Source organism: Microplitis mediator, chromosome 7 (genome assembly GCF_029852145.1).
Source record: "Microplitis mediator isolate UGA2020A chromosome 7, iyMicMedi2.1, whole genome shotgun sequence".
NCBI lineage: Eukaryota > Metazoa > Arthropoda > Insecta > Hymenoptera > Braconidae > Microplitis > Microplitis mediator.
The window spans coordinates 3736674-3754457 of record NC_079975.1 but is presented as its reverse complement, the minus strand read 5'-3'; the positions used below and the strand labels follow the sequence as shown (position 1 = coordinate 3754457).

The 17784-nt window shown below is 27.0% G+C and overlaps 2 protein-coding genes across 11 annotated transcripts in view; one reads left to right on the top strand and one right to left on the bottom strand.

Moving 5' to 3' along the window:
• The window catches only part of LOC130672200 (heterogeneous nuclear ribonucleoprotein 27C), a 41937-nt gene extending 37064 nt beyond the window's left edge, over nucleotides 1–4873 (bottom strand). For 4 of the 10 annotated variants that reach the window (XM_057476609.1, XM_057476604.1, XM_057476605.1 and 1 more), the window contains exons 1-5: nucleotides 4604–4872; nucleotides 3439–3646; nucleotides 2398–2584; nucleotides 931–1013; nucleotides 311–704 (exon numbers count right to left, since the gene is read on the bottom strand). In XM_057476609.1, coding sequence (XP_057332592.1) covers nucleotides 311–704; nucleotides 931–1013; nucleotides 2398–2584; nucleotides 3439–3646; nucleotides 4604–4641 — 910 coding nt within the window. In that variant the 5' untranslated portion in view covers nucleotides 4642–4872. Of the gene's footprint in view, nucleotides 1–310; nucleotides 705–930; nucleotides 1014–2397; nucleotides 2585–3438; nucleotides 3647–4603 lie in introns of all 10 variants that reach the window. The other 6 variants (XM_057476606.1, XM_057476608.1, XM_057476611.1 and 3 more) reach the window with 4 other exon arrangements.
• Nucleotides 4874–7956: 3083 nt separating this feature from the next.
• On the top strand, nucleotides 7957–17687 carry LOC130671500 (chondroitin sulfate synthase 1). Its single transcript, XM_057475426.1, has 5 exons — nucleotides 7957–10426; nucleotides 13822–13962; nucleotides 14032–14209; nucleotides 15581–15937; nucleotides 16021–17687. Exons 1-5 carry the CDS (start codon nucleotides 9605–9607, stop codon nucleotides 17007–17009), a joined length of 2487 nt encoding a protein of 828 aa, XP_057331409.1. The 5' UTR covers nucleotides 7957–9604; the 3' UTR covers nucleotides 17010–17687.
• Nucleotides 17688–17784: the final 97 nt, after the last annotated feature.

The following is a 17784-nucleotide window of genomic DNA, read 5'->3' as shown; positions in this document are numbered from 1 at the left end:
AATCAACACACTAGATCAATACTTAGATTATATGTATAAAAAAAAAAAAAAAAAAAAAAAAAAAAAATAAACCAAAGCTACTGTTTTAAAAAACTACATAAAGATCATTCACTTTACAGTTAAAAAGTTAAATAAACAAAGCAATAAAAAATACAAATAAAATGCAGTCGATTTAAATGAAATAAAAAAACGTTGGATCGACCGCCTCTGTCGCGAATATTTTTTCCAGTCGTAATTAACTATTTAAATAATAAATAATTAATAGACAGTGTAATATTAATATTTATTTAAATAAATAATTAAAACTTACCGTAACTTCCGTAACCTTGAGTTGCTGCTGCTGGCTGGACGTTGTAGCTGCTACCCCACTGATGAGGGGGTGGGGGTGGAATTTGCTGCTGCTGAGGAGGTCCTGGTGGTGCACCCCAACCTTGAGCATTGTACTGAGTGCTGTAACCAGCGTAGCCACCTGTCTGCGGGTTAGTTCCCCATCCTTGATAACCCTGCATCATGTTACCAGGCGGACCCATGTGACCGCCCATCATTGGTCCTCCCATCTGACCGTTCGGGCCACCCATGGGTCCCATGTTGCCCGCCATTCCCATCGGCGGTCCACCCTGCTGCGGTTGGTGACCCCACTGTCCTTGGTGGCTGTCATTCATCTTGCTTGATGAGTCACGTGGCTCTGCGCGTTTTATTTCAACCTGCAACATATTAAATATAACCATCACTCGTTTGCTCTGGATACCACTATTTTTATAAATAATTTAATTAAATAATCTGCTCCTCTGCTGCCTGCTTTTTAGTTTTATTTTTTTTTAATTACTAAGTTGTTAATTTTATTTATAATTTATTTTACTATACTTAGTTATATTTAATTAAATTATTTGTGGTGTTTGTTATTATTTAGAACTAGTGATTAATCAATACCTGTTTTCCGTTCAAGTTGACGAAGTGCTCGGCTACGCAACGGTCCACTCCTTCCTCGTCTTCGAAGCTCAGAAAGCCGAATCCTGTTGTCCAAACGCAATTATATTTTTATAGATTTTTTTTTCTAATGCTCATCGATTTTTGTTTTTATTTAATGATTCTCTCCAATTGCATTTATTTTTAATTAATTTTTTTTATCGAAAGATTTAAAAATTATTTACTCGTGTAAAAATAAAACAAAAATTTTTGCGTATAAAAAACTTGAAAATTAGTGACTTCGAGTTGAATTTTTTAAAAATAAAAATTATAAATATGACTGTAGCAGACATCAGAAAAATTTTAAATTATCGATTAATGGAGTAAATAATTAATAAAATAAAATTTTTAAAAAATGCGTACTTAAAAAATTTTGAAATTAATAAGTGCATTTTTTCGAAATATTAATTTTTTTATCATCTATAATTTTAAATTTGTCTGATGTCTGCTACATTCACACTCGTTACTTGTGGCAAATTTTTTTTTTAACTTCAATTTTTATGATACTGAAGTTAGCAGACGTCTAATAATTTTTGAATTTTTTTTTAGACAAAAAACTACAAAAAAAAAAAAATAATTGAAAAAATGCACCTGTAGTTTTTAAAATTTTCTACATGTGTATATTTTTAGTTTTTTTTTTTCGTAATTCCTTTGGTGAAAAAAAAATCCAAAAATGACTAATTGCCTGCTAACTTCAGGATCATTCAATTTTTTAAGAAATTTTCAAAAGATTTATGTTCAAAATTTTTTCTAGTCACAAATTTATAAATTTTTCAAGAAAATTTTTTTTTTTTAACACGAGGAATAAATTTATGAATGAAATTATTAATTATTAATAAAAAAAAAAAACTGTTACAGTAAACTAAGTAACATTATACTAATTTATATTATAATAATTATAATAATAATGCTAAATATCTTACATATATTTATATAAATATAATAAATTAATTAATGAATGATACAAGTAATAAATGAAAGGTTTGTTTCTGACGTTTAAATAATGGAAACTAGCTCAGTTAATTAAAAGCTGAATAAGCTATATGACGGAGCATTAAATTACACAATAACTTAATATTAAATTAATATTAATTTGATATTGGTTATATAATTTAATTTAATTTAATTATAAATATAACGTCGAACAAGTGAAGTTTGTAAATTTAATATTGATAATATATAATACTAAATATTTATAATGTAATTATAAAAAATAAATACTTAATTTCAAGTGTTAATTACGTAATAAAAATGTATCGATTTAAATTAAAATAATGAATAAGAAAAAAAAATTAGCATTTGATATAATTAAAATAAGATAAATTACTACATGTGCATGAAGAGAAAATGATAAAATATTTGAAAAAAAATAAATAAAAACAAAAAAAATTGATGAATGAACGATTTAAAAATATGAAATTTTTTTCTCACCTCGTGATTTCTTTTTCTCTTGATCGTACATTATAACAACTTCCATGACCTTGCCAAAACGTGAAAAAAATTGTCGTAAATCTGTCTCAGTTACGTTACTTGGTAGACCACCCAAGAATACTTTTGGAAAGCCACCGCTTCGTTTTGGTTTTTGTAATGTACGTGGATTACATGGTTTTGGATCAATCTGTAATTATTTACAATAATAATAATTCCAGTGAGGTCTCGGGATATTAAAATGTTTGTTTATAAATATACTGACAAATATAAAATTATTTATGACCAAATACTACATTTTTATTTATGATCCTAAAGTTAACGGGCAATTGAAAATTTTCGGATTTATTTTCAACTTATCAATTACGAAAAAAAATAAAATAAAAAAATGCACATGTAGAAAATTAAAAAAACTATAAGTGCAATTTTTAAAAATATATTTTTTTTTAATTTATCACTTTGAAAATAAATCCAAAAGTTATTAAATGTCAGTTAACTTTAGTAGCATGCTAACAGACAATTAACAATTTTCGGATTTTTTTTTTAACGACTCAATAACCAAAAAAATAAAAAATAAAAAAATGCACATGTAGAAAATTAAAAAAACTACAGGTTCAATTTTTTCAAATATTTTTTTTTTATAATCTATCGTTTAAAAAAAAAATCTAAAAATTATTAGACCTCGGCTGACTCTAGTATCACTTTTATTTATATAAATAAATGATTTTATATATATAAAGGTGATAAATATTTACATTGATATTAAAATAATGAATTTATCATGGGCTCCAATGACTAAATCTATGAAATTTTTTTTTAGTCATAAATCATCAAGTGAAAAAAACAATTTTTAATTTGAAATTTAGAGTTTGAAAAATATTTCAAATATTAATTAGTAGTAATTAGCAAATTGTTAATTAAAATATAAAAGATTACACTGTGACTCAATATAATTTTTAAAGATTTTCAAATTTTCCGGAAGTGTGGTCATTAACTTTTAATGAGTATATTTAAATAATGTAATTAAAAAAAAAAAATACTAACAGTGCGACCGTCTAATTGATGAGGTCCATTCTGCAGAACCAAAGCAACATTAGCGGGATCACTGAAGGTAACAAATCCAAAGCCACGGCTGCGACCGGACTCGCTGTTCTTCATAACCACGCAGTCAATAACTTCGCCATAGCGGCTGAAGTATCGTTGCAAATTTTCCTGAGTTGTCTCCCATGACAAACCTCCAACAAATAATTTTCTGAAAATAAACCAACATTTTCATACATTAATATCATCTACAATATACATCAATCATTCTCATATATATCAATTCCCAACAAAATAACCAGCAAAAATTTTTTTTCATTTCCCTCATAAATTCAATTAAAAAAATCATAAATTTTTTAGTTAAATATTTTTCACAAATTAACAAATCAGCGTTTAGTAAATTTTCATAAATAATTTTGATTACAATTAAAATTTAACGAATTTTAATAAAGAGAAAGTTAATTTTTTTTTATCAGAGCATCCGGTACAATAGACTCTACCATCTTATAAATACATTCTCGTTTACTTAAAAAAAAAAAAAAAAAATTATCACCAAGTAAATAAATAAACATTAGTACGCATGATATTAAAATAATAATATTTATATTAGATAATAATTAATATATAAAAATATATAAACTTTAATTTAATAATGAAAGCGTCCCATTTTTTACCGGCACAATAGACTGGCGATCTCGTTTTAGTAAAAAAAAAATCCTCCATTAATTTCCAAGTATAAGTCACGTTATGAAAAAATAATTCGGCAATAATAATAATATTAATAATTAATAATAATAATAATAATAATAATAATAGTAATAATAATAAATAAATTGAAGGAATTGATGATATATAAATGAATAAATAAAATAAAATAAAAATAACGGGTACGCCATGTGTAGCCGGTATTGGAGTTGAATGAAAAAGACCCAGACACGCTTGGAAAAAATTTTCCGTGGGTAAAAAAAAAATTTTGCAATAAAATGAATTAATAATTTGAATTTAAAAATAATAATAATTTTTACTGATAATTTAAAATAAACCAGAGGAAAATGGATAAAAAAAACGTGGCCATGAAGAACACGAGTTGTAAAAAAAAAGTAAATTTATGAATAAATGTCTGATAAAATGAATAATAAATAAATATATAAATAAATAAATAACATACCCCTTTTCGTCGTCGTCCATTTCAGGTTTAACTCTCATAATATTAAACTTATAACTATCGGAATAACGTTACGTTATAAATTTTATAATTTAAAAAAAAAATTTCAAGTTTCAGTGTGAAGACGCGTATGAGAAATATGGCACGATGCTGCTGCTGGTGCTGCTTGTTCTCAGACGAGGGTAATGGCTTCCCACAAATGATATTCCGTTTAAAATGTCGAATGTCGGAAAGGAACGATCGCTGTACGGTCGTTGGTTATTTTTCTCGTAACTTTATTGGCTGGCTGGTTTTAAGTGAGCGTGTGAGTGTGTCCTGACCGGAATGTGAACGTAATGATGCTGAGCGCGTCACTTCCGGTTTTAATACTTGAGTCAAGTTTTATTTTACGCAGCATTAGTTTGCAATTTACCTGTACCTAAATGCCGGTTACTTTACTGTAGCACTCAGGTGCGTGTTTTTAAAATTTGTAACCCCGCGCTTTTGAATTATTTTTAAAAATTATTTATTTGTTTGAAATTTTTTATTTAAAATGTAGGCGAATTTTAAATGAGGGAAAGACGGAAAAATTATTTGAAAATTTTTATTTTTGAGCTTCGTTGCGGTGAAAATTTTATGGGGAAATTAATTGAAAAGTGATTGAGTTATGGAAGGTGGTGATTGATAAGTGATTTTGTTGATTACATTAGTTTGTTTAATTGATTTTTTGACTTGGGTTGTTAAGAGTTCAACGATCTGATAATAATGGCGGGTAACTCGCCATGTTTTGTTTTGGATCACGTGGTTTTTTGAATTTGCGCGCGTTAAATTTTTTTTTTGTTTGCTTATAATTTACGGATGAGTTTGAGGGAAGTTTCAAAAGTAATGAGAAGTAATTTATATAATTAATTATTAAATTTATAATTTAAAAATTTTTACGAGTAATTCAATTGCAAATAATTATTTTTGTAGTAAATTTTTTTTTTGAAAATTTGTAAAATTATTTTAATTTAAATTTTTTCGCCCCTATTTTTAGTGGCCTTAATAGAACACATGGAAAGGAAAATATTTAAAAAAAATTATTGTTAAAGCCAAGAGCTTTTTTTTTAAACGGTCATTTTTACTTAAAAGTTTAAATATTTTTATCTAATTATGGAAGATAATGAATTCTAATAATAAAATTATTACATAAAATCTTATTTTTTTACCAATTGCTTTATCATTCGTTACTTGTTATGCTGTAGTTTTTTTTTATTAAGAAATTTAAGTATCCAACTGATAAGGAAATTTGACATAACATTCAAATTAATTTTTTCAAATTCCGCGGGTACTTAAATTGTAAATAAAAATTTTTGAAACTCATATTGAAGTTCATTGCAGATGAAAAAAATCTTATTCACTAAAATTTCGTAGGTATCAAATGAAATAAAATATCAACTCATGTATTACAATTTTTTTTATTTAAAAATTTATTGTTTAGTACATATGTGCATTTTTTAAAATTATAAATTCATCGTATTAGAAAGGGGAAGTTTTCATATCCGGATCCGGTACATAGATCCCTTTTACTGTAATATCCAGACTGATCCAGAGAATAAATTCAACGCAGTGATTCTCAACTTTTATTTAATTTATTAAAAAAAATATGTATGTATATGTATATATATAAATCTAAATTGTTTTTCATATTTTACTCTTCCCATTCGATAGTTTAAATTTTCCAGTTTAAATTAAGTATCGTACTTAGAGTACGTAAACAATAAGAAATTTACATAATTGCTATAACCGTAAATTTTTTTTTACTAAAAGAAACATTCCTCTGTAATTTAATTATTAATCATATATTTTCTAACGGTTCATTTATTGTTTGCTGTAAAAACTTATGATAATTACTTATAAATAATAAAATATTTAATTGGCCAATTAATAAGTCAATAATAAACTAATTTTTATTTCCCAAATTATTCAAATATTTTACCCGCGAAATTCAAATAAAATTTATTTTTTTCCGTTCTTACATAAATTTTTTACGGCAACGTCTTTATTTATATTCAGTAATGCAGAAACTGTTACAAAAAAATGAAAAATGAATGGAAAAGAAGCAGACGGTGTAAGTTAATATACGAAGACTAGGCCGGATTGTCTGAAATAAATTCCTGGAAGGATCAAGCCGATGGATCGGGATCTTTTGTAAAAAGATCAACAGAAATAATCGATACATTCCCTTTCAATCTTATGCCAGCCTCTTTTTTTCCTTTCTAAGCTTTAGTTTATAGTCCATAGTATCGTTATTTGTATCATCATTTTTCTTTATATATTTTTTTCTAAATTTATCAGAGTTCATTACAAAATTTTTTTTTTATTTGGATTATAATGAAAATTTAAATACTGTCCGAAAGTTAGCAGACAATTTTGACATTTTCTTTTCAACAAATCGATTGCAATAAAAAGAAAAACTAAAAATATGCGCATGTAGAAAATTTAAAAAACTACAGGTGCAATTTTTTTTAATATTTTTTTTTTTTTTTTATAAGTCATCGTTTCTAAAAAATCCAAAAATTATTAGACGTCGGCTCACTTCAGTACCATTTTTAATTTGAATTTAAAATAAAAGTTAAAAAATATTTTGAATGATAAAAAATTTTTTCTCTTAAAATCAGGGGCTTTGTAATTTGTTAGCCACATGTTTTTTAGTTTAACACGTGCAACGAATGACAAACTACACCTACAAGCTCACTGTATACAACGAACACCCACACACACACCTTTCAAATATCATATCCATATATATATACATATATATTTTATCTTGTTCTTTTTTATCCACCTTACTTCTCTTTCATCTTCGCTTCAAACTATAACAACTATATTTTATGATATATATGTACATATATACACATATCTATATAGACATTTAGTTTAATCGTAATGATAAAAAAAATATATGACTAAATAAATTGAAAAATGACTTTTCAACTTCCACTGATACAATTTATACTTAAAAAAAAAAAGAACAATTCTTGTACTGTTTCATAAAAAATAATTTACCACTACCGTAATAAAAACGACTCGATATTTCAAGTAAATAAAAAAAACGAGTAAAAATTACAAGTCGGCTTATTAATTTAAAAAAAAAAATTCAAACAATTTCAATGTTGAATTAAAACTCATGACCCCTTTTGAGACCTTGAACATCAGCCAGACGAATTTATATTTCGCAGAGAAAAAAAAGTATGAAAGTCTCGGTCATTTAAATTAAAAAAAAAATATATATATAAATAACCGAGGATTAGTTTGTGAATATGAATATGAATAGTTAAAGTCATTATTACGTCAGATGTATGAAGAACGATTGTGTTACAGACTAGAGCATATGGCAAGCAAGAGGCCACAGTAAGCCGCGAGCTGGCTGATCAGAGACGTTAATATCCGTAGTTTTAAAACCGCGAGCAAGTGATTTAATTGTGATCCTCAAACTGACAATGGAGTGGAATAATACGTATACATTTGAAAGGACTAGCGAAAGAGTAAAAAGCATGAGACATTAGCTTCCTTTATATTTACCCATACAGTGTACAGTACATTTATGGATAATGTTTAATTAATCTTCTTTACTCTTCCCTACTCTTCATTGTATTTTCTAGACTTGGATCCCACGCCTCCATGTAATACCAGTTTGCTTGGATCCTCTCCTCTGCCACGAGTAGTCCGACTTAAACTACTTAGCAAATGTAGAGTAGCTTAGTCACTGTGACTTATTCTTACTGTGTATAAATTTTAATGTAACAAGAAACTGTAGTCCTCTTCTATCCAGTGGGATTTTTTATTTTATAAATTTTAAAAGTAAAAGAAAAAGAAGAAGAAGAAGAATGAGAAGAAGAGACAGTGGTGGTAAAGAAGGAGAAGAATAAGAGTAAGAGAAAATAACGATAGATTCTCTAAAGAGTCCCAGTATCCCGTTCACTCTGGACCCATTCGGCCGTAAACCAGTGTCGTCTCCACGAGTTACTTTTTATTATAGACATATATATTTGTCACTTAAAAATCAAAATTTAACAATAGTTTGATGAATTAAAAAAAATTTGGTTGCCAAAAGTACAAATTTCGTGTTGAAAAAAAAAAATTCATTTTTGTTTTTTGAATTTTGAATTGTGAACAGAGGATTAATTGTTTAAATAAGTGAAAATAGAGTTCACTGGCCTTCGGCGAAGGTCTTGTATTAAATCATCAGAGATTTATGAGAACGGAAACAAGTGTGAGAATACACGTGTGTTTAAACTATTAATAAAAAATATATACTTTTTAGTAAAAATATTTACAGATTTATTTTAATTTCTTCTAATTATCGAAAGAGAAATTGTTAATAATTTATTAATTAATAAATTAATTAGTTAGTTAATCAGTTGATGTTTAAATAAATATAAGTATTTATATGATTTATAAAAAAATAAAAAGAACCGTAAGCAGACTTAAATCCGCGGTTTAACGGTTTCGATCCTGGCGTTAAGTAAACTTTTATTTGCACCTCATTGACTAGTATCCGTTAAACGTGAAAATATTTAAGTGAAAAATTACCGAGTTTAAACATTTATTTGTCATTCATTGTTTTATTTCACTAGCCTCGGATGTATCATATATTTTAGACATATATGTAGATAATTAAGTGGTCGGTTTTATTTTCTAATGAAATTAATAAAAGTTTATTTGAAACAATTAAGTGCTATGTTTTTACACGCTAATAAACACCGTGTATTGAAATAAAAAAATTAAAAAAATGATAAGAAACAAATGGATGTTTTATGATGATAAAAAAATTGTTTAAATAAAAATATAATAGGCTTTTTAATTATAGATAAAAAAATAATGATTGGAATAAAATTAAATATTTTATTGGTGACGATAAAATTATTAACGATAAATAGTAGTAAAGATGATTATTGTTATGAAAAGCTGGAGTATATTTGTTATGGTAATAACAATAATAATAATAATAAAAAATTTGAGAGGTAACGGATAATCTGAGTGATGATTAGACATCGCGGATTAAAAAGTGCCATTTACGGCCTAATTTCGGGCATTATTATTGGGCTATTTATGTTTAATTATCAGCATGTTAATCAAACGCAATTTTATAAAGTAAATAAACATTCGTCATTAATGATAAATAGTAATGATGATAAAATATTTCGAGCATTTGTTAGAAATGATGAAAATATGACTGATAATAATAGTAGTAGTAGTAGTAGTAGTAATAAAGATGATAATGATAATGATAATTTGGTAATTGTCGGTGTGATGACAGCGGAAAAATATTTGAGCACACGTGCGAAAGCTGTTTGGGAAACGTGGGGCAAAGAAGTACCGGGTAAAATAATATTTTTCTCATCGGAAGAATCAAAAGTACCGGATAATTGTCGGGATTTACCATTAGTTGCGCTGCCGACAGTCGATGACAGTTATCCCCCTCAAAAGAAATCATTTTTGATGCTCAAATATATGTGGATTAATTACGGCGATAAGTTTGAGTGGTTTATCAGAGCGGACGATGACGTTTATATCAGAACTGATAGACTTAAAAAATTGCTGAGGTCTGTGGACTCGACGAAGTCTATGTATATAGGACAGGCCGGAAGAGGAAATTCTGAAGAAATTGGACAGCTGGCGCTTAATTATGATGAGAATTTTTGCATGGGCGGTCCGGGGGTGATCATGTCTAGGGAGACGATGAAGAAAGTTATTCCTCATGTCAAGGATTGCTTGAATAATCTTTACACGGCGCATGAGGATGTCGAGTTGGGGAGGTGTGTGAAGAAATATGCGGGGATTCCTTGCACTTGGAGTTATGAGGTAATTTTTTTTTGTCATTAGATTTAATTATAATTTTTTAATTGATGGTTTTTTTAACAAAAAAATTCAATAATGGTATGAAAATATTTTAGAAAAATTTGTTAATAAAAAATTCATTTTAATTCTTTAGTTTATAATTTGAAAAAAAATTATTGTTCATTTAAAGGACTGAGTAAAATGGAAATGGGGGAAAAATGGTCAGTTTTTAAACCAATTGAGACAAAATAAAAATTGTCATCAAAAAATTTACGAGTGTGAATGTAGCAGATGTCAGACAAATTTAAAATTATAAATAATTAGAGTAAATAATTTTTAAAAAAATATTTATAAAAAATGCACTTATTAATTTCAAAATTTTTTGAATGCGCATTTTAAAAAATTTTAATTTTTTTAATTATTTACTCCATTTATTAATAATTTTAAATTTTTCTGATGTCTGCTACATTCACACTCATAAAAAATTTTCATTAAATTCTTATGTAAAATGGAGTAGTTCTAAAAAAATTATTTATTTTATATAATTCACTAACTTTGAAAAATATCACTACGTATAAATTTAAAAAATAAATTTTATTTGCGAAATAAAAAAAAAATTCGTGAATTTCTGGTCTTAAAATATTCCAGAAAACAATAATTGTCTAACGTAAAAAATTAATTTTAAAAAAGCCAGACGATGAGTCAAAACATTAAATAAAAAATAGTCATTTAACTTTTTTTTGTAATTAATATTAAAAAAAAAAATTTTAAATATCAAAGTTTAATTATTAGGTATCACAAAAGCTTTCCTTTCATAAAACTAAAAATACATTATGCAAAGTTGTGTGAATAGACGCGGTTAATGATATATATTGTGTAGACGTCAAAATGACTAATACGTTAAGTCGTTGACATTCGAAGGCTTGTTCTATTCAAATAATTGAGATAAATATTAAACTATAAACGTCACTACTATTTTAAATATTAAAATTTTTTTCTGTACAACCGGTTTTCCCGCTTTTACCCTCACGTCTATTCAAATCTATGTCATTTGCATAAAGTGCATAATTTAACTGACGTTTAATAGAAAATGAAAGAAAATTTATAAGGGGATTCTACGGTTTCCGTGGCGCCGCGAATTCTTGTAGAACCAAAAGATCGAAAGAAATCGAACGAAATCGAAGAATAAAATTTTTCGATATCTCGATTAGTTTTTGAAAAAAATGGATCTCGAGAAAAATGTGATTTTTTAAAAAAAGTTAAATATTTAATAGATTTTAATATCTTCAATTTTTTTGTATTTTTTTTCGGAAAGTGCGTTTGAAGATGAAAATTTTGAAAAAAAAAAACGCCTGAATTAGTCCATTTTTGAAGGAGTTATAGCTATGTATTTGAAAAAAGTCTTTTTTCGATGTACCTGAAGATCGGAACGTTTTTCGCGGATCGAAAATAAGAACAAAGAAATGAAAAGTAAAAAATCTACTGGATTTAGATTTCGGAAATGTTTCACACGTCACCCGAAAATGACAGGCCACCTCCAACTACCCCTAAATTCGCCTTTAGACACAAATTCCATAAATTATTTTCATTTTCGGTGCGTGAAAAACATTCCGCTCTTCAGGTTCATTTATTTCGTCGAGTTCTACAAGAATTCGCGATCATTTGGTGGTGCCACGGAAACCGTAGACTTCCTATTTATAAATCTTGCAATGAAAATTATTTAACATCCGAACTGTCATTAAATAATTTATCTTTTGTTATTTAAATTAGCTTTATATATTTGTCAATTATAAATAATTATTTAAATGCATAAGTACAAAATTAGTGTATTCTTCTTGTCTTTATTATTATTATTATTATTATTATATAACAAAAATAATAACTGATGGTCATAGCGGTAGCATAAAAATATATTTACAAAGCAAACGCATTAAAAAGTTTTACACAAATTAAATTAAATGACTTTTCTGCCCTCCGGCCGGAAAGTGGCAACTTTCGGGCCGCTGCCCTAAACGAAGTTGCAACTTTCCGGCTTCGTCGAGCAGAAAAATAGTATACGCACCTTGGCCAGTAAAAAAGAAAGCCTCAGACCACATGTTTGTCAGCCTCGGCTTCGCCTCGGCCAACAATTACATGTGCTCTGAGACTTTTCTTATTTTACTGGCCTAGGTATGTAATATACTATTGTATATTTACATAATAATAGACCAATGATGCATTACGTTTTTATTATTTGAATTCAAGGATCAATGCCTCGGAATATATTAATATCGTATATACATTTGTTAAGAGTTGAAATAGTTATATATTTTTATATTAATTAGTGACAATTATATGGATTATATTTGTCATTGGTCTTTAATATATAATTAAATAACTAAAGATAATTAAATTTAAACTCCACAGGTAATAAGTAGTGTCACGTTTCATATGTACGAGAGATAACATAACACGAGAAATTTTTAAATGAGGATGTTGATCATTAAATTTAAATAGAAATAACAGATAGATATCTATTTTTATAAATATATATATCCCATTATATTCATATTTATAGAACTTGATAGTTTAAATTTAGAGTACTTATGAATTTTTTTTTTAACGTTTAATTTATTCGCGCTGATAAAATTTCAAATTTTTATTTAAATTGCCGCCAAATTTTTATGAGACGAAATAAGAGATCGGTAATTATAATTTTTTTTTTTTTAATATTTATTTTTTCAAATCGTAAATATAAATTTATTTTTTCAAATCAATACCTTGTTTAATAAAATTAATTACTGTTCGTTTTAATTAAAAGTTTATCTTTTTTTTTGAGTTTAAAATTTCAAAATATAAATTTTATTTAAAATTGTTCATTATTAATTAATAAAATACAAACAACCTAGTCACTATGTGACTACCCGAATATTACTGTCAAATTTATAAAATATGATTTGAATTTAACTGTTTATTAAAATTTATACTCTAAAATAAACTCTAGAATTTTTTGTTTATTTCTTTCGGGATTCTTTAAAAAAAATCTAAACAGTGAAATTTTTTATTATTAGTTTAATATATTTTTTTTCACTGACACCAAATTAAATTTTTAAAATCTTTTAAATCGTCTTTTTTCCCGCGTAATTCAAATGTAATTCAAATAATTTAAATTAATTTATTTATCTCGAAACTTGGCAATGAAAAAAAGTTGAAACCATGAAAAGGCACAAATTCAAGTCAAGACTTTTTCAATTATACCAAATTTAATAACATTAACTGTCTACTATTATCATGAAGATATGGCTGGAACAAAATTTTCCTTATTTTCTTAATGATATAGATGACATTGATTGACTTTATTTTATTGTCCATCACTTTCCCATGATTTTAAATCTTAAAATATTAAAATGAACATTAATTTTATAATAAATTAATTACAGATGCAATCAATACTTTATCACAATAGTAGCGGGGATCAATCATTTACTGGAAATCTCAAAAAACGTGAAGTACATCAGGCGATTACATTACATCCAATAAAAAGCCCGCCTTATATGTACCGTCTTCATAATTATATGCGGGTAAGTTTATTAATAAATTTATTAATCAGTTGATTAAATAAATTTTAATTAATTTATATATTTTTTTAGGGTTTGAAAATTCAAGATTTGCAACACGAGAGAATAAAATTACATCGTGATATTTATTCAATGGCTGAATTACTTGGAGATAATATAAAAGACTTTATAAGCAGCCCGATAGCGGACAATGTTCGACTGTTTGCGAAACCGGATACAGAAAATTATTTTGGAGATACGCTGATGCTTGGTTAGTATATCTTATAAATTAGCATTGCGATAAACATATATACATATATATATATATATATATATATATGTTTCGTGGGAATGCGAAAGATAAAAATAAATGAAAGTGAAGCTTAAAAATTGAAGAGTAAAAAAAGAATTGCGGGTCGGAATTGACTGATTTGTATTAATGAATCCACTTTGAACAATTGATTGTGCAAATTGCTTACGACACAGTTCTATTCGCCTCGGTCTGTGAGCCAGACTAATCAAAATTTTCATTACCTCATTCTCATACAATAGTCACGGGTAATTTGTTCTATCATACATATAATACGTCCGTATCATATTTTATCGTCAAAGCCCTGCCCAAATGTTAACATTCACTTATAGTATATTCAATTCAATTCAATATAAAATTATATATTTAATCACTTGGAACCAGTACTCTGATAGGAAATTAATCAAAACACTTTGCGATCAAATATATTTGAATTATTGAATTGAATATCTTGTAATTGATTCAAAAAATTCATAACTCGCGATCAAATTATCGTAGAGAGATGAAAAAAAAATGAAAATTTTTTAAATTTCATAAGCTAAATATTTTATTTCTCATACTTTTTTTATATCTGTGATATTTTTTGAGATTTTGAAACTAGAATCGAAGAGTTTTTTTTTAACTTTATAAAACACTGAACTTTAGTATAAAAATTAATAATTCGTATTTGAATGATCGTAAAAAAAAAAAAAAGAATTTTTTAAAAAATGTAATCAGCACAAAATTTTGTGTAAGCCCGAGTCAAAGACAAATTCTAGTTTAATCCTCAAAAGCCTCAATTCCTTTGATGTTTTATTTTCCGCCTAGAAAGTAACTCTATTTTAGTACTCAAAATCCTCGATGGTAACTATGAGGTCTAAATGCGAATAATTTATCGATTTTAAATTATAAGTAAGACCTCAAAATTCTCAACGAATGAAAAGTTACATTTTGGAATTTGAAAAATTTGAGATAGAAAAGGGAGGGGAGAGAATACGTCGAATGAAACTTTTGAGATTCAATTGTGGATAGAATTATTCCTGTTCGTTTTGAGTATTTTGAGGCTCTAATCCAGATTATGTTATTCCAGTTTAGTCCTCAGAGTGGTAAAATTGGTCGTAACTACTACTTTGAGGACTAAACTACGATAACTTTCTATACTTGTCAATCATCAAATTCTAAATTGATCCGCAAAAACTTCATTGAGAACTTTGAGACTTAAATCCGAATTTGTTTTTTGACTCGGAAAGTATTTTTTGATATCTGTAACAGATTTCGAGATATTCAAGACAAAATTCATGGGAAAAAATTTAAAAAATTTAATTTTAATGAGAAATTTAAATTAAATTATAGGAATACCAGCGGGCTTGAGAAGCTTTAAACCACAATCTGAGGACGAAGTTATCCCATGGGATTTTATCTCACGGTCGGAGTACAGTTTGGGTGATTTAAATCCGCGAAGAAGGATACACAGTGATGTTAAAGAAGGATTGGAGGATATAACGCGAGAAGTTATGGCTTCAATCAATTCTTGTTCACGACAACGCGGTAGAGTTGTTGAGGAACGATCTATGCTGTATGGTTACAGGCGAGTTGATGCCTATGGGGCAGACACTATTTTAGACCTTCTGCTAGTCTATCGAAAGTATCGAGGGCGAAAGGTTACACTTCCCGTTAGACGGCATGTTTATGTTCACCAACATTTTACTGGTAATTTTTTTTATTGTTAATTACTAATGAAGGATTTTAATGATTGAGATGATGATTGTTTTTATTATTTTATTTATTTACAGGAGTTGAAGCGAGAGAAGTTGTAGGCGACGAAGAAGTCGACGGCGGATATTTAGAGTCGCGTCAGAGGACGAGTAATAATTTTTACCCGAGTTTTTTATTTAATTCGGCGAGTAAATTAGATCCGGTTGAAGATAAGGTTATTAATTTTGTGGTGCCGTTGGCGGGTAGATTTAAAACGTTTGAAAGATTTATAAATAATTACGAGCAAGTTTGTTTGATAACAAACGCCAAGACTGAACTTTTAGTGATACTGTATCCACATAAACTTGAAGATTCAATAGACAGTACGATTTATTTAATTGATAGTATTAAATTTAAATATAAAAATGCTAAAATAAAAGTTATATTAGATAGGAATAATTTATTTTCACGCGCAAAAGCACTCGATCAAGCTGTTAAGCATTTAAACAATAACGATTTGTTGTTTTTTATCGATGTTGATATTGTATTTACACACGAGGCTTTGCATCGCGTCCGTTCGAATACTATTATTAATAGAAAAATTTATTTTCCGATAGTATTTAGTCAGTACGATCCAAATTACGTCAATTATCATTCGGCAAATCATAATTCTGATAAATTTAGTGAAAATAATAATTACAGCGAAAATATATTTATTATCAATGAAGTAACCGGGTACTGGCGGCAGTTTGGGTTCGGTATCGTATCACTCTACAAACGAGATTATCTTAAAATCGGTGGGTTCAATTTATCCATCGAAGGATGGGGCAAAGAAGACGTCGATTTCTATGAGAAAAGTGTCAAGTCCGATCTGATTGTCTTCCGCGCTCCAGATATCAATTTAATTCACGTTTATCACAAAGTGACGTGCGATGAAAAATTGTCAAACATCCAAATGTCAATGTGCAAAGGTTCTCGCTACGAGACACTGGCAAGTGCCGACACACTGACTAAAATAATTTGCAATAACTCTGATTATTTGAATTTCGCCAGCAACAGAAGAAATAAATTAAAACCTGGTAATTAATCATCCGCTCCACTATCTTAATTCTTTAAATTAATTGATTCATTGAAACTGATTTATTACAATAACGATAAACTGTGATTTAAAAAACAAAAAAAAATATTTTTTTTTTACTAGATTACTAAATAAAAAATTAATATTTTACATAAGTATGTAAATATATATGTTTACAGATATTTTTATATCTTTCCACAGATAGTGTTACTTTAAATAAATGTAAAAAAAATAAATACTCATAAATTAATTGCGACACACTCAATTATGTATAAAATTATTTTATAAAAATTATAAATTTAATAATATTAATTTATCAAGTGTTCAAAAAATATTTTATATTTAATTACTTTAAATAAATTTCGAGGAAATTTATCGGATTCGTATAAATAAATTTTTCATTTTTTTTTGCACAAACTACCCATGGGTGCAAATCTAAATTGTATAATAAGTGATTATTTAATTATGCCGACTATTATACAGAAACTCATGAAAAATAAATTTTTGTATTGAAAATATAAATAAAATTTTTTTTTTAATGCCAAGCAAATTTGTCTAGTCAAACCGGCCATCATATTAATGCACAAAGAAACTTGGCAACATTTTTTTTATGTAATATCGATTAATTAATTATTCATCAATAAATACATCATTTATAATAAATGTTTATATTTAAATAAATTTAACTCCGTAATAATAATAATAATAATAATAATAATAATAATAATAATAATAATAATAATAATAATAATAATAATTATTATTATTATTATTATTATTATTA